General features: G+C 41.0%; 1 protein-coding gene across 1 annotated transcript in view; it reads left to right on the top strand.

Annotated features, from left to right (window-relative positions):
• The first annotated feature begins 808 nt into the window (after nt 1-808).
• Nucleotides 809-21,776, top strand: part of cacna1fb (calcium channel, voltage-dependent, L type, alpha 1F subunit) — a 47,412-nt gene continuing 26,444 nt past the window's right edge. The window contains exons 1-11 of the mRNA XM_085260367.1: nt 809-1,158; nt 10,974-11,233; nt 11,404-11,504; nt 12,004-12,109; nt 15,005-15,144; nt 18,247-18,401; nt 18,484-18,636; nt 18,904-19,100; nt 19,202-19,305; nt 19,719-19,870; nt 20,770-20,844. Coding sequence (XP_085116493.1) covers nt 1,137-1,158; nt 10,974-11,233; nt 11,404-11,504; nt 12,004-12,109; nt 15,005-15,144; nt 18,247-18,401; nt 18,484-18,636; nt 18,904-19,100; nt 19,202-19,305; nt 19,719-19,870; nt 20,770-20,844 — 1,465 coding nt within the window. The 5' untranslated portion in view covers nt 809-1,136. The remainder of the gene's footprint in view (nt 1,159-10,973; nt 11,234-11,403; nt 11,505-12,003; nt 12,110-15,004; nt 15,145-18,246; nt 18,402-18,483; nt 18,637-18,903; nt 19,101-19,201; nt 19,306-19,718; nt 19,871-20,769; nt 20,845-21,776) is intronic.

Here is a 21,776-nt window from a genome sequence, read left to right as displayed (position 1 = left end):
AAGAGAGAAAAGCGGATCAGCTGATCATTGATCAGTTTCATGATTGAATGAGAGAAGAAGAGGCAGCTGACAGCATAAAGACACAGAATAAATCCACCTTTGTGTCTTTTTTTCCATTCTAGCTGAAGTACGGCACAAACTGCCCACCTGGTGGCCGATGGCCAGTCGGCTATGTCCTCCACAAAATCTTCCATTTCCATTTTTTAGAGGACACCACTGATATAACGCTGCACTGAAACTGAAATTAAAATTGCATTTTTTTTAACGTTTCTGGTACAGGCTTGTTAAAAAGACATCGCTTCCAGCTTTTTAGTGATCCATTAAATAATAACGAAATAATAATTTGATCTTGTGGTCTAAAAATAAACTTTTATTGTTGGAACCCAAAGGGACAAACAGCCACGTTAAGGGTTAATAATAACACACACCTGCGCCCCACTGCAGGATTTTCGTTTAAAGAAAGAAAAATAAATAATGTATTTATTCGTCTCCTCTTTGACTCTGTGCAGGAACATAATCTGAAAAACTGACCTGTGATTTTAGTTCATGACTAATACTTTCTCCCAGAAAAGAAAAGGAAACAGAGGGATTACATTTGTGGTCTTGGGTTTTTACCTTCCTCAGAACATTTATCATTTTAATCAGTTCTGTGATAAAGGCTCCCGTCTCTGCGCCTTTAATTCGTCTCCATTTGCCCTCCCCTTTAACACCGATGTTTTTTCTGTTTAATCCCCAATTGGGAGAGAGAGGGAGGGAGAGAGAGGTAGAGAACCTCTGACAGACAGAGAGAGAGAGCGATGGGCAGATAGATGAAGAGAGTCAGATTAGTGAAGCGAAGCTTAAAAAGAAGCTGAATTCACCTCCTCGATCGCTGCATGTCTGGATTTATCCTTTTTTCTTCATACTTTTTAACTTCATTTGGAGGTTGATTAATTAATTAATTGATCGATGAATCGGAAAATTTAGCTGCATCAGAAGAAAGGTGGATTAATTTTCAGGTGCATTTGTCAGCGAAATGCGGATAAGTTGTTGGTGACTTGGAATAAAGCAGCTGATGACGGAACCGGCAGGAAACTGATGAAAGCTCGGATCGACTGACGATGATCATCGGTGTGTGGCGCTGAGCATCAGCGAAGATGTACGAGGAGAACCACCGAAGTAAGCGCTCAGTGAACCTGTCAGTGGATCACTTGGTTAAAGTTCAGATTTCTGTGTTTCAGCTGGAGCCAGACTGGAACAGCTGTATTTTCTGTATGAAGGTCACAGCTGTGTGATTAATCGACTACAGCTCATTTGGCTTTTATTTGTTCCCCGCAGAGTTATGGGAAATGCAGAAGTGATCTGAAACTAAAACTAAATTTTCTCTCCAAAGAAACTCACGAATAGAATTTTTAAATCTTCTAAATGGGCACATTTGATAACATAGAAATAAAAAGTTTGAACAAACAGCACAAGAGTAAATATGGGACGTGAAACATCTGGTCCAGTTTACCATCTGATTCCCTTCACATCACCTGAACTAATGGTTCCTATCATTATGTCCTGTTTCCCTACAGCCGTAAATCCTGTGTGTGAGTGTGTGTGTGTGTGATGCTGCAGTGTAGAACAGAGATTCAAACCAATACGTGATCTTTGTGTTTCTTTTCTACTAACTTCAGCTTCATACAGCACATCTGTGCACACCTTAGAGATTTAGAAGCTGCTGTGATCATTTAGGTCACGTTGAAGGCACGAGGAGATCTTGAGCTTTGATATCTTCACTTTCTGGAGAACACGATCCTCACGCTAAATGTTTGTCCACTTTTTAATCTTTTGTGGTCATTTCACAGTTGTCGTGCTTTTACCTGTGGCCTTTATGTGCTTATGTTCAGTCTCTGTGTGCTTAATTAATTTCATTTCCTTTTATTGATTCTTCAACAGCAAGTTGTTTGCATCACAAGTTCTGGTCGCTCTGGGTGCCTGAACCTGAGTTTGTCAGTCAGGTGATGATGAAAGAAAACCAGATATACTGAATCATTTTTTCAGCCTCACAGTTTCTCTCTGATGAAATGAGATGAACTTGATCTCTGATCTAAAAAACAGATTTGCAGTAGAATCAACCTGTGGGTCTGCAGCTCTTTAAGGTCTGGTCTTTGTGTTTTTTTTACTGTGTCTGGTTTGTAATCCAGGCTCAGGAACCAGACAGAGTGCTTTTAATGCTTAACTTCAAAGGGGTGTTTTCTGCTTACTGTGTGGAACATCACTCATTGGGGAAACTGCGCTGTCCACTGAGGTGTAAAGAATATGTCATAGATGTGCCATGTGACTCGGGGTAGGAGGGGGAGGGGGGTTCGTGGAGAAGAAACTGGTCCTAGACTGCGGCATAGGGTGAAAAGCACTGTGCCCGTGGCCTTCTATGGCAAGTGCCAATCGGGCTCCACGGTGCCGGGCAGCAAGCACAAGGCCCACTGAAGGATGTTGGGCCCTCAGGCCACCCTCATGAAGTCTGTTTATGATTGTGTGGTCAGAAATGTTTACACCAGTGCTATCCTGGAGGTTATTTTTGTAGTTCTGGCAGCGCTCATCCTGTTCCTCCTTGCACAAAGAGCATTGTATGTGAATGTGTAGCTGTAGATGTTACTGTTATAAGTGCAGTGAATCGTGGAGGCAGAGGACCACCTCGTCGCTGTGGCCTGATCAGCTTTACTGGATTACAGTGATCTGTTCTGCTTGGATGCAGCCGTGCAGCATCTAAAGCTGTTGGATTGTGTTTATCGTTGTGCTTTATGTTGTGTTTCTGGATATGATGCAGTTGTGCATCTGTGTGGACACGCTAACAGTGGTCAAGTCTTCTTAACAAGGCAGGCCTCAGATCTCAGATATGGTAGCCCTGAAATCCAAAACATGGAAATTTAAAAAGGATGACTCTGCTTCATGTCATGTTGTGAAGTTTTATATATGCATATGTGCCACATTGAGCCCTAAAGAGTTGTCAGAGCCTCAGGTAAACATTGATCAGCTGGTCATCTCTGGAGTTACGCTGTTACCATGAAGGATGACTCTAATAGCTCTAACCTGGTGACATAATGCTCCATATAGAAAATAACACACATATGTGTGACTTGGAATCACCCATCTTCATCCAAACTGAGGACATCTAACATCCTAAAGCAGCACCTGTTTCTCTGTGCATGTGTTTCCTGCTTGTATGAGTCTGTTTCTGCTGCCTGCATTTGGAGCATGTCTCCTTTAATGTTTGGGCTTTTGCTTGTTTATGTTTTCTCCTCGGGGGCATCATATTATTAACACTCAGTAACAAACAGTCTCATTTGAGCTTGAGCTGATTTATTCACAAACATAATTTAGTTTTTGCAGGTAAACGTAAAGCAGCATAAAAACATAGCAGTGGGTCAAAGTAAATCTTTATTTTGACAGATTTTCAATCAGTGGATGCTCAGTAAAGTTACTCAGGTCTGCAATAGGATATTCCAATAAAGTTTAAATGGTTGAGGACACATGACAGTTAACAACCCATATGGAAAAGATATATATAAATCTTATAAAGTTTGTATCTGTCTTGAGTGAAACTTGTATGAAAAGCATACAAGAGTGAAAACAGATATAAGATCCCTTGAAAAATTATATAATGAAACTTGTATGTTTTGGATACTTACTAAAACAATATATGAAAGTAATGAGAAAGTGGCCACTTTCATGAGTGAATCATGTAAGTTTTTACTATTTCTTTTCCATATGGGAATGATCGATATCGTGTGTTTCTGAGACTGATGTTCTCCTCGAGGACCTTTTAGATCAATTAAAAAGATGTTAAAGTTGTTTTAAAAAGGTAATATCATTACCATATGAGTGCCCATTTAAGTAGCACATGAGGACTCTGCAGGGTGAGTTCTTACTTCACCTCCTGGCAAATAGCAAGAACTGTAATTATGTCTCTGTAAGGACCACTTTAGTCAAAATAAGGTTTTTATATCATCTGCAGCAATTTATATTCTGATGTATGGCGGTGTTCTAGAAATCCTAAAGACAAGGACAGCAGTGGCATGAATAGAAGAGGCATTATTGACAGTGGATTCAACATGGAATATGTCAGAGGTAGTACGAATAGCCTGAAATGGAGGAAAGATTCAAAGAGATTCAAAGTTGTTTTTATTCACAAATGAACGTAGATGCAAAGAGAGCTAACATCTTCTGAGCATCTCTCTTTATATAGAGAAATTGTCCTTTCTGAAAGAAGAATAAAAATCCAGCAGAAATATTGGCTTGAAGTGCTCTGCCAGCAGTGAATCGGACTGCAGGTCAATGAGTTCAAGGTGAACACCACTGGATGCATTTTCCTCTTTGCAAGTGCAAGGAATGAAATGATGTGCATTTCACTCTCAGCTGTTTTGAAGTCCATACATTGCTTTGAAAACTTACTGGCCTCATAACATTGATGAGTACCAGCTTAGGCAGTCACCTGATGTTGTGGTTTCTTTCACTGTCGACTGTTTCACTGGTGTGTGAGTGTGACTATGTTTTGGAGTTAAAGTGTGGCTGCAGCTCAGGAGGTAGACGGGTCATCTCCTGATTGGAAGGTTACTGGTTCCATCCATGGATGTCTGCATGCCAGGTCTCCTTTGGGCAACATACTAACCCCAAGCTGTTCTCTAATGCATTCGCTGGAGTATGAATGTGTGTGAATGTTAGCCATGAAGAAAGTGAACGTGACATGTTGTATAAAGCACAGTGAGTGCTCCAGGAGAGTAGCAAAGCGCTATATAAGAAGGAGTCCATTTACCATGTGTAAATAGGCCTTTGCGTTGCAGTTTGCTATTTAGTCCTTTAATTAATCCAGACAGCAAATTCAAGATCTTCCTTTCTTCTCACAAATTTTTTGATTTTCTGCTTTCAGGTCCCAGACTATTTTTAGCACTTTGCCCAGGCTGAGCCACCTGTTATCTGTGTGCCTATGTCAGCGGTCCCCAACCCCCGGGCCTCGGACCGGTACCGGTCCGTGAGTCGTTTGGTACCGGGCCGCGAGAGTTGAGGCTCAGGTGTGAAATGTATAGTTTTCAGGGTTTTTATCGGTTTTCAGCGTTATTCTGTTATCGTTTTTATCATTTACTCGGTTTTCCTGGGTCTTTTTACGTGTGTTATGAATAAATTTTCTTTTTTTCGGTACCGGTACTAGTTTTATTTTGTTGTATTTATCCGCGACACCTTAAAGGCCGGTCCGTGAAAATATTGTCGGGCATAAACTGGTCCGTGGCGCAAAAAAGGTTGGGGACCGCTGGTCTACGTCACCAGCATCAGTCTCATCCTCCTCCAAAAGTGCAACACACTGTCTGTGATTCAGTGTTCTTACCCTCAATTTTTCAATTCAACTAAACACATCAAAGTGCTAAAGGTAAAGACCATAATAGGCAATAGCAGAGAGAACACTCCAACAATCAGATGAATCCCTACGATCAAGCACCCTGATCCAAATCTTTTCCCCTGGAGCAAAAATATCAATTTCAGTTCTGAGTTCATTTTAGCCACTTTGTCTTGGTTCCCCTTCAAATCTCTCACATTTTAAGATATAATATTAGGACAGCCATTCACTGTAACATCTGCCAGTTTTCACCATACCAGCACCGCCATCAGTTTTAACCCTTAGCCTTATGGCTGATTTAGGGTAAGTGAAACCAGATAATTGAATGATATCCTGGCTATGTTGAGCTTACTTTGTAGCCCAGGGCACAGAAGGTTACCAGCATAGCTGATGTGGGCTGGTGTTGAGGTCAGCTGAGCTGTCACGATTGCTGGCTGAGCTTGGTTCTTCAAGAATTAACCATGAGCTCTGCATGAATGGATATGGTTACTGAACTCTCCACCTGCTCTGGATCTGTTTTTTACTCCATTAATGATGTTTTCAGTGTAAACAGTTATGAAAACAGGTGGGAACTGTAAAATTCTTCATTACTTTCTTCATAAAGTGTGCAGTCCGGACTGACGTAGGCGTTCCTGCACAATGAAAACCATTATATCTGCAGATGGAGGGATGCTACAGAACCTCAGATCTCTGTCAGGTCTGACCTCAGAGCTCAGGTGGGATGAAATTACTGGAGGTTGTGGCTTCCATCTTTTTAAGAGGGACTCAGTTTAATCCTCCTGATCCTGATATAGGAGGATCAGACTTTCTGCTCTCTGCTCACTGAATTAAGATGCTCTTCACGGACTTTCTGATAACGTCGTCATGGAAATTAGCATTTCCCATATAACTTCATCTGTTGCTGTGGCAGTAGAGTTAATCCCTCCTTTTGTTCTGAGCGCATGAAAGAAAGTTAATTTTAACACGACTTAAACCCCCAAGTAACCTTTAAGGCGAGTAGGCTGGTCCATCCTGATCCAGCTGGACTCTGAGACACTGACAGGAGTCTTTCAGTTGTTTTAGTTCAGCTGATTTGTTACTGATGGCTCCTTGATGTTGACCTGAAGGGTGCTATCTTTTCACATCCACCCTTGTCTGATTTCTCAGATGTCACTCTTTTTTTTTTTTCTTCTGAAGGCTGAGAAATCCATGTTTTAATATCTCACCCTCAGGGCTTTATTTAAAAAAAGTTATTCGCAACAAATCTGTAAGTCCTTAAAAGTCTGTAACGCCCTGAAATCAGTTCCATCAAAAAGGATCCAAAAAGCTTTTCAAGCTCTGCAATTTAATCGCAACAATAGCATTCAGACTTGCTGTCATTTTTTTCCATTCCTCATTCATATAGTAGAAAGTATAGTGTATATATTATAGAACAAAAAGCCCAGAAAGACTAACAGAGTAAAGGTTACTATGGTCATGGTAAATCAAATGCATGAAATTAACTAAATTCATTATTATTATTTTTTTAATCTCAACAGCAGTGTGTTTTAAAATAACTAAGTGAAGTCTTTGCTTTAATGTTGCTAACAGGAGTACACAGGAGCATTTGTAAAAACTGAACAAAATATCTCTTCTATAACTTTTATTTTATTTAAGATAAATAGCTCCTATCTCAGCTTTGTTGATGTTGCTTATTTTGAAACATTTTAGCATAATTTCTAAGGAAATTAAACAAGAATGAATCTACTTTCACAATTAACACAGTTAAGCTTGTGTTTTGTAGGAGGAGATCTGAGCACTTGGATGATTTATCAGATAATAAACATTATAATATTCACTGGACTGACTAGAGAACTGAGCATGGCTGCTGCTGCAGAACTGTGTTTGTGAGCAGTGAAGAAGAAAAAACTGCTCCAACATTCACTAACTGAACTGATGACCTTCCAGCTGGACCAGGCTGGAGGGTAGCGTGACACACACTAACACACACACACACACTGAGAATGGGCAGTGAAAAGTAGAAAGTTAACAAGGCGGATGGAGAGTTCTGTGCGAGCCATGGAATGTACCACTACACCACACACACTCACACATGTTTGCGAAGACCATCATTAAAATAATGCCAACCTGAAACTCGTTCAGTTTTTTAAGAACGATTCTCATCTTCTCTATGAATTTACTTTAGAAAATGTATGTAAAAAATGTCCAGAATTTCAATAAATTCACATCATCCGTTGCCAAAAGATCCATTTAACTTTAAAAAAAATGTTTTGTACTATGTGAGGTCTTTACTATAAAACCAGGTCTGAACACTCAACCTTTTAACATCTGTCTAAAAGTAAGGACTGGCTACAGCGTCCTCACAAATATAAGTAAAATCGGATTGGTCCCCACAAAGACACAAGTACCTGAACACACACTCACTGTCCTCTCGATGATGCAAGCTGACTCGGGATAATTCGGGGATAATTGGATGGTTCTTGTTGTCCTGCGGGTGAAGCAGCTTCACCAGCTCTTCAATTGAGTCCTTTTATTTTCCTAAAACATAAAAACTTGTCATCATACGTTGATGCAGCTCAGAGCAGAATATGACCAAATGCATCGGTGAGAAGTTTTTCTAGTAACTACGCAGATCTGCTATAGGAATCAAAGTTCTCTACAGCGAAAATGCTTAACAGGACTTTTCTGAACTCTTGCAAAATAAAAACAAAAGCAAAGTGTAATAATACGAAGTAAACCACGATTCTGCTTTAAAATGTGTACAGCAGAAATGCTTCTTTACAGTATTGCAACCAGGATGGCATCACCTGTTAATGAAATCAAAGGACTCGTACAGAAATTATCTGTCCATCATAAAATAGACCCGTCTTACACCTAACATCCTCTTTAACTCTGATGAGGACCATAATTCTCCTTTCTTCAGTGCACATTTCATATCAGGAACACTTTCCAGGTTTCCTTTACCATGTTACTAAGCTGGCATTTAATGAGCTTTTCAGATATTTTATAATTAGATAATGACTCTGTTAAACTATGTACAATAATACAAACAAAAACAACAACATTCAGATTCATATTTAGTGTTGTATTTCAGATCATATCAGTAGATATTTGGGATTCAGGTATTTGTTTTAGTTTGATATTGCAAAGCATCACTTGATAGCAATAGCTGGTGCTGCTGTCTTGAAGTGCATAATAGGACTAGTGTTAGAGTTGGCGCATATAATGACTTAGACCTCAGGGGGCTCATAAATAAACAGACCTTCTGTTTTATAGTTATTTTTTTAAGTTTATTAACAGGAATAAAAGCTGAGTTGAGAAACGTATTGTTTTGAAAAACTGTTTGTGTTGGGAAACTGAGTCGTATTATTTTTGCATGAAATTCTCAACACCGGTTAATTGATGGTTCTAGATGTTCTTGGTTGTGCTATGGTTGTTTGCTACCCAGCTGCCCAGTAAGCATTGGTCTAACGTTGGTTTTTGCTTGTTTTGACTTTGTTTTAAATTTGCTTTTGATCAGCAATTTTTGTAAATGTGTCCCTTTTGTCCTCTCTACCACTCCAACCACACTGGACAGCCTTTCTTTGTCTGGTGAGCACTGTCAATATGTCCTTTCACAGTCAATATAAATAATATCTCTGTGATATATACTTACAGTATACAGATTAAAGTAAGCCTTATGAGAAAATAATAAAATTGGGACTGAGATTAGTATATATTTTTTTCTTTTGTATAGAGGTTTTCCACCACACAGGCTCTATAAAAACAAACAACAAATAATAATATATTATTATACTATATTCTACAAAACCATAATAACAAATTACAATAATAACACAAATATTCATCTTCACCCACAAAATATAAGAAACATGTTTAGACAACGCTGCACAAATAAACTGTTTGATGCTTAATACGTGTGAGGGCGTTTTTTCCCACTGACCATGAAGGCATCCATCAGTCCCACTCTACTGGGAAATACAGGAACTCTAGGAAAGGACTAAATGGAGAGAGGTAGATCTGTGTGTGTGTGTCCTTGTTTTGCTATCATTGTGAGGACCTGTGGATGTTCCTACCCTTTGAGGACATTTACGTCTGCTTCAGGGTTTGACTTGGTTTCAGGGTTCAGTGTTGAGGTCCTCTTAGGTATATTAAGACAAACACGTCTGTGTGTGCGTGTGTGTTCAGGTACCAACACATCAATCCCAGCCTACATCACACACACACACACACACACACACACACACACACACACAGATCTAGGTCGCAGCTGTTCACTATAATTTCTTTTTTTCACCTCCTCTGGATTCTATCACATCTCTCTCCTTCTCTTCCTCACGGTTCATTTTACCTAATTTCTTTTCTCCGTGTCACGCTTCTCTCCTCTTTGACCTTGTAGCGAGGTCAGAAGAAAAGGAAAAATCACACGTGTGTTACAGACAGACTGGTTCATGGCCACAAACACCTGGAGTTAAATACACATACATATGACACATCCAAAGGCCCGACCTAACTCCTCTTTCAAACCATCTGTCTTCTCTGTCAAAAATGTAAACACTGGAATCCACGAAAGGGGGACCTTTGACCTTTAGGTGCAGATGTGCAGCTGAGTCTTTTCCTGTCGAGTTGGTTCTTGTATATTATGCCTATATTATGTATATGTTATTATATTATGGAGAGGCTGTTTGATTTCTTCGATGTAAAGCTCTGAGAACTTTTCGCTGCACTCCACAGCAAACACTATGTTACACTTAACTTAACTTGTGTTTGGGAGTTTTGTTCTTGGGTTCTTTTGTCTGAGGTGTTGTTGTGATTTGGAGCTATATAAAAATAACTAAATTGAACTAAATTAAAAGTCTTTTTTTTGTGCCTCAGTGCCTGCTTGATTTTGAGAACTGAAAGAGTAGTTGGACCTGGAAATGGCTAATGATAACAGACGTAACAAGTGGATATTATTATGACATGAAGATCAGCAGCAAATACTAGATTCTGGTTCTTCTTCTGCAGTTTTATGTGAGGCTGAGAGACAATGTTATCCAAATACACTGGATAAAAAATATGCAGTCAGCGTCTGCCGTGATGCGGAAGCTACAAAGGTCTGTCGTGGTGAAGAGAGAGCTGAGCACACAAGCAAAGCTCTGAATTTACCAGTCGATCTTCATCTTCCTCTCACCTGTGGGCACGAGCTCTGGGCAGTGACTGAACATCGCTGATCGAAAAATGGTTGGGTCTTAGAGATAGGGTGAGGAGTTCAGTCATTTGAGAGGGGCTCAGAGTAGAGGCGCTACTCCTTGTCAAAAGAAGGCAGTTGAGCTGGTTCGAGCATCTGTTTAGGGCACCTCCTGAGTGCCTCCTGAGTGAGTTGTTCAAGGCATGTCCTAACTGAAGGAGTTTATATCAATATCGCTCTCATATCTGTCAGTCTGGGAACGCCTCGGTGTTCCCCTGGATAAGCTAGAGGAGGTGACCTGGGAGAGGGAGGTCTGGACCTCTCTGCTTGGGCTGCTGCCCCTGTGATCCAGCCAGGATATATGGAAGAAAATGGATGGATGGGTTATTGACGGATTTATCGATGGATAGGCTAAAACTGGAAAAGTCTTGTAGGTTTTGACATTTTTCTGTGCATTTCTTGCGTTTCCAGGTTCTGGTCGTAATGGCTACGCCAAAGCTGTGGATGGGGAGGAAGGAGGGGGCGAAGGTGAGGAAGAGGAGGAGGGAGGAGAGGTGGATGGAAGAGGGGACAGAGAAGAAGGAGGAGGTGAGGAGAGTAATGCGGAGTGGGATCAAGAGCTGGATGGAGAGGACGAAGGAGGTGTGAGGATGACAAGAACAGACACGCTTCACTCGACCACAAGTTCAACAGGAACGCAGAGAAAAAGAGGACAACACGCTAAGAAACAGGTGAGAAAACACGCTAAACACGCAGGTGGAAGGTCTGACGGCAGGTTTTCAGTTATAATATGGAGCTGCTGACCTGAACCCTTTTTGGAAAGGCAAAATAAAAGACAATAAAAGAGTTACCAATGTTGATGATGCTATTGATGACATGCTTGATGTCACTTCCTCCTCAGGTGCAGGGCACTAATCAGGTCCAGCGTGCTCCCCGGGCATTATATTGTCTGAAACTCAACAACCCAATCAGACGGGCTGCGCTCCATATTGTTGAGTGGAAGTATCCTTTACTGTGACCGTAAGGAGAGGTTAATTAGTCCCAGGTTAAAAATGACTTTATTGCTTTTTTAAATGTTATTTTCTGCCATATACTTATAATGCTGCTTAAATGTTCTTTTTTCTTTTTTCTTTTATTGGATAGATTATTGTCGAGTGTCAGTTTATAATCAATGACACAAACAAAATATATATATTAATAGATTATTTTAACTGCACAGAATTTCGGGGTATAATTGGGCTGCATAAAGGGCTAATATATAATTATACTCATCCAAAAGTACTTTGTTAGAGTCCTAGAATTGAAATATAGAGCTGGACATCTGCAGAACAGGTCCTCCTTAATATATCTCCAGAGCCAGCAGGTGACAGGAGAAAATCTCATGTAATGCCGATGATGTTACACGATTTATAGGTCTGCGAAAATGTCATGGAGTGGTTAAAATTGAGTCCTCGTGTCAAAAACAAAGCTTGTTTTTAGTTGTTTCCTGAATGTAACTCAGGCCATTTGACATCTTCATCCTGTTGGCCATCTTTGCAAACTGTGTCGCCCTGGGAGTTTCCAAACCATTTCCTGAGGATGACTCCAACTCCACCAACCATGATCTGGTGAGATAAGACACACAGTCACAAACACACTGGACTCAGGTAGTTAAAATTTCTCATGTCATGATCAACCATAGAGACCTTGTAGTCTCACATCAAACAGAAACATGGAAGTTTGGACTTGGTGATATTTATTAGTTTCCTGGAGCTGTACTGTGCTTTCCCTCTGGTTCTAGTCTTCATGCTAAGCTAAGCTAAGTTCTCCTCGGTCAGTCTCTGTGGTGGGAATGAAAGTGAAATGCATGACATGCTAAATCTAAGCTCCAAAGAAGGATTTACCATATTTGGACTACAGGGAGGACTGCTAAGCAATCAACCAATCACGCAAGCTTGGATAGAAGCAGCATCCATAAACTATATGGGTGCAATGCACAGAAATACATAACCTTCCAATGATAACACTTTTCACCAAAACTGAAATAAAACTACTTGGATGAGCTGCATATGACACAAGTACATGCAGGGGTTTTTTCATAAACACAGTTCAGAGGTCCAGTTTAGCAGATATAAGATACTAAAGTTGCTTATATCTACACACCTGTCAGAAAATCCAAACAGATGAGTTTCAAAAACACCTGCTATATGTTTGTTATGTGTTTGCTTGGTCGTTCGCTTTAGAGGTATTTTTGTTGCAGGTTCTAAACGTATTTCTTTCCATGGCTGAATTCGGAGACTACGGACATGGACTGACTTTTAGAGACAGCCTCAAGTGGCCATTAGAAGAACTTCAGTTTTTGGCATTTGATTTAATACACGGGGAAAACAGCGTGCAAGCGCAATACACGAACAGTGCTCAGTTATTAGGTTCATTGGTGATTTACAAAAGTTGCACTGTTTTCTAAACACAGGCAGAGTCAATCTATCATCATCATTATTATTGTTATTATTATTATTATTATTATTATTATTATTGTTGTTGTTGTTGTTGTGATTAAGCAAAAAATTTGTGTTTTTTTTAATGAGAAATTTGCAATAAATTGTGTGTTGCAAATATTATTAAATTAGTTTTCATTATTTATTTCTCCTCCCTATATTTTGCACTTTGAGACAGGACCTACGCCCAGAAATACACATGCAACAGTGTCAGTAGAAAAAAAAGTCTCTGGGTTTCCTTTCACGCAGTACTGTCACTGTGCTCTTTCGTAAATACTGACTCTACTTTTTTTGTGTTGAGTGTGTTTTTGCCCCAGAAGTTGCTCCGTGGTTTGTGCACTGATTGCAGATTCAGCTCCACTTTGTGTGTTGCTCCTGTGGTAGAAGTCATAGGTCATGGATGCTGATGCAGTAGATGACTGACAGGTTTGTGATCAGATCTGAGGAGTTTCTGCTCTGATGGTTCGGCTTCTCCTCACTCTCCTCTTTATGTCTGCATCTCTCGATCTTCACTTACAGTTGAACTGTACTCGCTGTTCAGGCAGCCACTTTGTGCTGAAGTGACATCTCTGCCTATTTCGACAAACACAAATCACAGTAACTACATGTTTAGCCAAGCGGCGTGAAAGGAGCTCAGGCTGATATTTATGGATCCACTGTGGAAACAGAGTTTAATGTTCAGTGGTCTGTGGTAGAGATAAACCTGCAGAGGATTACTGGCTGAATCTGCAACAGCACTCTGCTGCTTTTTATTTTCAGTTTGTTGCTTAGCTGTTCAGCTACAACATTGTTATTATTTATTATAGTTTTGTAGCTTCTGAAAGTGGAAATAGGCTCAACCTAATATCACAACAGAGCATGTAATAGACACCGGTCCACCGTTTTGGAGAAGCAAAGCGTCTCCACAGATTTACACAAGCAGCATGAAAGGGAAAACCGCGGGAAACCCTTTAAACAGCATTATTAACAATTTACATCTATATATGTTTTAGGTGCCTCAGCTTAATCGTTTCCTGCAATTAAGGACCCTGGAATATACTTCATACGTTTTTTGCTCACTACCAACTTTGTGGCTTTAAATATATTATCTCCCCCTGCTGGTAATGCAATTTCTGCATTCATTTCATGTTTTGGAGAGGCAAAGCATGAAATGGACTCAGTGGTGTCCCGTGTCTATTGCACGCTTTGCTGCGGTACTGGGTTGGTTTGCTAACAACTCAAACTTACTGATGATATTTGAACGCATTTGTTAAATGCTTTCAGAACCTAGATGTGGATTTGTTATTATTTTTGTCATAAAAACTGGGTTATTTATACTGTGTCACAGATACTGTCTACAACTAGTGAAGCATGAAAATGCTTCCTCTCGCCTGTCGCTACAAAGTAAATAATGAGGAAGTAATACAGTCAAACATGTATTTGAAATGAAAACATTTTGTGTGTGTTTAAGAGAGATTTAGAGTTGATAACTGCCAGCAGAAAAAAAATGAGCCCTGTACATAAGTGTGTTTGTGTTTCTTTGTGAGGACAGGTCTTAAAGTGAAGGTCATTTGTGTGATATTGTGGCTGTCGGAGGCTCAAGAGTGTAGTGGTTTACACATCCGCTGGTGGAGAAATAAATCCTTTGGGGTTGCGTGAGGAGGGGTTTAAAACATCTGCCACATCAAACACGTGGATCTGCCCACTGTGGCGATGTCGTGTGAATAAGGGACCAGCTGAAAGTAGCTTTTTTTGTGACTGTTGGTGGGTTAAGATTTTAAGTTTTGGGCTGAAGGTCAGGTAGGACTTGAGCTTATATCGAACAATTTGAACGATAATGCCTCCATTTGATAATGATCCTCATAAGTGTAGGAAGACCAGTGTGTGTGTGTGTGTGTGTGTGTGTGTGTGTGTGTGTGTGTGTGTGTGTGTGTGTGTGTGTCAGAGATGAGGACAGATTGGTAATTCTCCGAAATACTCACAAATTCACCACGTCCACGTTTACCGGGTTACGCACACAGACATGGAACATATTATGTGTTTCAGGAACAAGTGGAGTATGTCTTCCTCATCATCTTCACCGTGGAGACCTTCCTAAAGATCCTGGCCTACGGTCTGGTGATGCACCCCAGCTCCTACATCCGCAACGGCTGGAACTTGCTCGACTTTGTCATCGTCATAGTTGGGTAAGCAAATCAAAAGATGGTTCTCACCGTAGGCTTTTAGGATCTGTTGGTTCCCCGTGTTCTGGGATCCTTTTCTTTGTTGCTCTCTGCATGTTGCAGCAGTAGATCTGATCTGACTGCAGAAGACTTTCAGTAAATCAGGCTCAGGCCCAGCGGTGATGTCATAGTTTCACTCAGTTTGCAGGTTCTGTCTTTTGACCTCTGATTTCTACACAGTGGACTGAACTCATCCAGGAAACCTAAGCAGCCTGATGCGTTGCAGGAACACGCTGTTTAACCCTGAACCTCTGGTACTCCAGAGCTGCAGAGATGGTTCTTCTTAGACATCTGAGTGATGTGTTGTCATTTTAGTTGCTGATGATTTTGCCCAGAGCTGAGGGTCCTGGGTTTGAATCCACCAGATGCACGGGCCCTGCTTTGTGGGTATCATCCAGGGTGCCACACCTCTCACACTATGATAGAGGATGGGTAGAAAGATGGAAGATTTGCTGCAAATTTTGCTGTGTTGCATCATGTTGAATCAAATTTTATTGTGCAGTATCTGTAAAATCTGCAGCATATATTCTGCCTTTCTACAAGCCAAAAGAAATGGCTGACTTAGATTACTGATTTTTGAATAGTTATTATTACATATGGTAAATACAGCCCAGTAGTTTAACAGGTTGGCAGCAGCTCTGAGTCATTTCCTCCGATCAGTCGCTGACTGAGATCACACTCAGTCCTGCAGGTCCTAACCTTGGTTCTCTTTGTTATTTCGTGTCCTTGTTGCAGGACGCTGATGCGACTGGATGTCCTCAGGCTGATAATGGTGATGATGATGATGATAAACCCTGTTGTCATGGTAACACAGCCTGAGGAAGCTATGTTCCACTTTACAGTCAGGATGCTATATGTGGGACACTCAGGAGTTCTTGTAGGAGTTCAGTGTTTGATTTGTGTTCTGTCTCTGAAGCTGGATTTACTTTAAAGGCAGTTTTCATTGGATGTTTTATTGATAGCTGTAGAAAGATCGTGGATTTCAGCGAGTCTAAATGTGTTGAAGGATCCCAGGGGAGGTTAAGGGGGGTTATCGCAGGTTCATAGCTTTAATATTTTTTTTACTCTGTTTACTCAGGAAGTAATTAATCTGCCTCAGTAGGAAATAAGCGACATCTTGATCTAATCTGTTTGTGTGGTCAGACATTCTTATTTGGGGTTTCCTCCTGTTCCAGTTTGTGATCATTTTAATGCAGAATCACAAACTGCAGAGTCTCTCTTCCCTCCAGCTTGAGGGACCGTAGATGGAGTGGCTTTATCAGACTGGGCCTCCAACAGGCACAGGTGGTGTTTTGCAGCCGTGTGTGAAGCAGCAGGATGGCACTCCCCACCTCCTGGACTGAAGGTTGGATCCAAACTTAAGCATTTTCAGTCCTTCCAGTGGAGTTTAATCGCACAGTTTCAGAAATAATCTTTGTCCGTACAGTATGTCTGCAATTGTTTATCACATGATGATTAATGGGTCATGGTTCACCCAGTCTGAGGCTTCTCTCTGCTGGAAAAAGGTGAACGTCCACCTAACTTCCTGCCACCTGATCAGCTTCTGTGACAGACGTTTGATGGACTGCACGTATTTAGGCAATACGAGAACTACAGGATAGTGCTGCTGCTGTCTTGTCTATAGAGGTTACAGGTGAAAATGAACCCTGAGGTGAGCACGATAACTCCCTTTATCTGGACCTCTTTCAATTTAAGGTTATGCTATTTGGCCTGAAAGATAGACCTGCAATGTTCAAAAGGCTGATGGGACGAGCTCTGGGGGAGTTGAATGGTGTCATCTGGTTGTTTTATATATATATATATATCACCATTCAATATATATATATATATATATATATATATATATATATATATATATATATATATACACCCAGCACGCCCCTGCGGGCGGTTTATCCTTCAAGCTCGGGTCCTCTACCAGAGGCTTGGGAGCTTGAGGGTCCTGCGCAGTATCTTAGCTGTTCCCAGGACTGCGCTCTTCTGGACAGAGATCTCCGATGTTTTTCCCGGGATCTGCTGGAGCCACTCGCCTAGCTTGGGAGTCACCGCACCTAGTGCTCCGATTACCACGGGGACCACCGTTACCTTCACCCTCCACATCCTCTCGAGCTCTTCTCTGAGCCCTTGGTATTTCTCCAGCTTCTCGTGTTCCTTCTTTCTGATGTTGCTGTCATTCGGAACCGCTACATCGATCACTACGGCCGTCTTCTTCTGTTTGTCTACCACCACTATGTCCGGTTGGTTAGCCACCACCATTTTGTCCGTCTGTATCTGGAAGTCCCACAGGATCTTAGCTCGGTCATTCTCCACCACCCTTGGGGGCATTCGCCGTCATTGTGGATGTTGGGTATCGAAGAATCCATAGGTCCCTCATCCTATTCATGTAGCCCCTTCCGCCGGGGTTACTTGCGTAGTAGCATTCCAACAACGCCCTGTTTTCGTCCCTTGCCCACCGATGCCTTCTTGTTCCAGTAGCCCACTTTTCGTCAGGGTGCCCTGGTTCCTCAACACCTGACGCGGACCTTGTTGATCTGGGCGACGTCCGAGCCGGCATGCCTTCATATTTATCTGTCTCGCTCATGTCTGCGGTAGGCTTGCTTAGCATAGGGGGTCTAGCCTTAGGACCCTTACTGGATACAGACGCCCCAGGCAGGAATCGAACTTGCAATCCTCTGTTCCAAAGGCGTGTAGTCTAACCACTACGCTATCCAGCGTAGACGCAGCTATATATATATATATATATATATATATATATATATATATATATATATATATATATATATATATATATATATATATATATATATATATATATATATATATATATATATATATATATATATATATATATATATATATATATATATATATATATATATACATACACACACATATGAATGACATCATTGTTTTCTGCAGCTGCTGGAAACAACACTTGTGTGATGTTCAAGGTATACTGGTCAAACTCAGATGTTGGTCTAACTGAGATCAACTGAAGCCCACATTTCAATGAGCTAGATCATAAAGGTTGATGTTCCTTTTCTTCTTCTGATGTTTTCCGCACAGCTTGTTCAGTGTTGTCCTGGAGACAATGACTCATAAGTCAAGTGGCGAGCAAGCAACAACCCATCACATGCCTGGGAAACCTGGAGGTCTGGATGTCAAAGCTCTAAGAGCCTTCAGAGTCCTGCGGCCCCTCAGACTGGTTTCTGGAGTCCCCAGTAAGTTTCCTAGACTTTGGCGTGGACTCACTGTGTGCATGGTCAATGGTTGTCCACATGTTCAGCTGTGTGTGTCTGTCAGGTCTGCAGATTGTGTTGAACTCCATCATGAAGGCGATGGTTCCTTTGCTTCACATTGCTCTGCTGGTTCTCTTCGTCATCATCATCTATGCCATCATCGGTCTGGAGCTCTTCATCGGACGCATGCACAGGACCTGCTACTATATAGGAACCGGTATGATCGAACACACAATGCAGGACACATTCACACAGATCCTGCTTATTTTTTGATGACTGTAGAAGCTAAAACGTTCTTCCTGTTAAAACTTAGTTCTTCTTCTCACTGTTGCCAAGTGGTTTCTCAGAAGGGGTCGATTAGATTTTGGGGCTTTCTCTCTGCTCTTGTAGGGTCTTTACCTTAAATACAAATCGCCTTGAGGTGACTGTTCTTGTGATTTGGGGATATAAAAATAAAACTGAATTTAAATGGAATATTCCTCAGATAATTATGTGGAGGATGACCCGGTGCCGTGTGCGTTTGCTGGTCATGGCCGTCAGTGCATCATAAATGGCTCAGAGTGTCGGGGAAGGTGGGCTGGTCCCAATGGAGGAATCACAAATTTCGACAACTTCTTCTTCGCCATGTTGACCGTGTTCCAGTGCATCACCATGGAGGGATGGACTGACGTGCTGTACTGGGTAAAATGCATTGTGGTGTCATGTTTACCAGCCTGTCCAAAAACATAAGAGGTGCTCACTTTTCATTGTGTTTTCTCTCTTTCTGTTGTGTCTGTGCACAGATGAACGATGCCATTGGGTTTGAGCTGCCGTGGGTGTATTTTGTTAGCTTGGTGATTTTTGGCTCCTTCTTTGTTCTCAACCTCGTTCTGGGAGTCCTCAGCGGGTCGGTCATCTCCAAACACAAAAGCTGTTCACATTTTTATATATATATATATATATATATATATATATATATATATATATATATATATATATATATATGTACTTAGGCAAATAAAAGGACACTTTAGATGCATTTAATAGTGTAAAAACCTCATTCTTATCTGAGGCATTATTCAGGGTTAAACAGCTGAAGTTTCTGATATAGTTCAAATAAGTTTAAGCACATCTTATCTTAAATATATTTTTAGCCCCGATTATGAATACAGGCCTAACTTGTAATAGCAGTGGTAATATTTTATGTTCTCAACACTCATCATTGTTCAATATCTGCTTAAGTGAAGCATCTGAACACTTCTTCCCGTGATGATGATTTTTGAGGAGTTTTAAATGTCTGAATCGTTGTGGATGCTGCAGAGAGTTCAGTAAGGAGAGGGAGAAGGCAAAGGCTCGTGGAGATTTCCAGAAGTTGCGAGAGAAGCAGCAGATGGAGGAGGATCTGTGTGGGTACATGGACTGGATCACTCAGGCTGAGGACATGGATGAACTGGACGAGGACGGAAACCCACGTAAGGCTTGGGCACACTATGGTTTCTTCTTGGTGGACTGTCGTGGGTTTCTTTACTCAGATTGGCTCCTTTAGGTCTCCAGTGTGACATTTGGTCCCAAACATTAGTTGTGATCATATTATTATCCATCTCTGCTTGTCTGGAGTCAGGGGGGAGGGGGCGGTCTCACCAAAGTAACCCAGGTGTCCCCACCTAAGGCCCTCTTCCAGCAGCTCTGGGCCTCAAGCCAGAAAAGGACCTAGGATACCTTGGAACATGTGGCATCCTAATCACTATGCAGAAACTGCCTCAGCTGTCTTATTTTAATGGTCATTTTCACACAAATCGTTTAGATGACTGAGTCCAATCAGAGGAGCTGCAGGAGCCCAAATACAGTACAGTGGCTTTAAATATGGCAGCTCCCTGTGTTTTTTAGCAGGTTGTTTCAAACCTCCACTGAGCTGTTAGATGGAAACTGTTTTCTGTATCCTGCTCTCCAAACCATCAGTTTCTCTGCTTGTGTCTTTATCTCAAGCACAACAGCAGAAACCAAACGAGCCAGAAATGTGATGTAAGGTAGATGCTTGTTAAGCCTTTTGTTTGGTTGCTTGGTTTGATTGTAAGTTTCAACATTAAATAACATTTGTGTCAGAGAAAATATCCACATTTCGCCTGACTGTAAAACAATATAAACAGAAAATAAGCACTACGAATATATATTTATTTCTTAACACATTACTTTGGGAATTCTTGATATTTTCTTATTTTTGCTCGTAGCAATAACTTTGAATTCATTTGATTTGGTTTGAAGTCATTGTCAAAAAGTTTTGTGTTTGGCTTGGCTGCCACACGAGGCTGGCGCTCTCTCTGAATTTCATTTTAAGCTGCTTATTTTAATAATAAATGTTTTTCTCTGTCAGGGCCATCTCTGGGCGATCTGGCTGATAAGAAGAGAGGGAAGTTTGGATGGTTCAGTCACTCCAACGAAACTCATGGTGAGACACACATGCAAACACTGTTGTGTCTCCATCACATCAGAGGATTTTTAGTGCCAGAAGTGACCTTGTTAGGATAAGAAGGTGCAACGTCATGAGCTGAGGCTAGCAAGCTATGTTAGCAAGCTACATTTCTTATATTTAAGAGTGCAGAGAGAGACTGTGGAACTTCACTCATTGTTTTGATGGTTTTACCACACAGCAGCCCAAGCAGCTGTTACCTATTTCTATTAAAATTCTACAAGACACCAGCACAACAAACATGGTGGAGAGGTCCAGTTTAGTTACCTGAACTGTGTCAGCTTCAACACACCTGTCAATGCAACGACATCCCCCTTTAACCCTCACCGATGTCCAGATGTGCGAGTCATAATAAACTGTGAAACTAGCCACACAGGCCAAAAACATTTTTTTACCAGAAGAGCAGATACAGTAAAATCCAACAACAGCTGGAGAAGGTATCTGTCTGACACAGGGACCTACATTATGGAGATTTATTTTTGGTTCCTATAATAAGGTGGCTGTGTTAACAGAATGATGCACCAGTACGATTAATAGAAGCACAATCACACACATAATATGTACAGTATATATGAGTTGTATTATCACAGAGACAGCTCTGTGCAGTTTGTACATCTCTCAGTCTAAATGCAAACGTCATCCTCGCTGTCCCTGTAAAATATCTGGGTCTCTTTCTGTCCTCATATTTATCTGACCCTGTTTCTGATCAGACTTACTCTCCGAGCTCGTTCAGCTGGATTCACCTCAGTATAGATTCACTGAGGAGGTCGGGAAACGTCAGCTTTCATCAATCGGAGAGGGAAAAATTTGTGAGATATACTGTATGAATAAGATATGAATATTTTATACTTTATATTTTTGTTTGCATAACAAATAAAATATATTGATAGTATAGAAATTAATAAGTGCCA

The sequence above is a fragment of the Mchenga conophoros genome, linkage group LG20 (assembly GCF_057382185.1).
Source record: "Mchenga conophoros isolate Kocher_MC1m ecotype Shallow Benthic linkage group LG20, M_conophoros_male_GT1.1, whole genome shotgun sequence".
Lineage (NCBI taxonomy): Eukaryota > Metazoa > Chordata > Actinopteri > Cichliformes > Cichlidae > Mchenga > Mchenga conophoros.
Note: the sequence above shows the minus strand (reverse complement) of the source record. Positions and strands in the feature narration are given on the sequence as shown.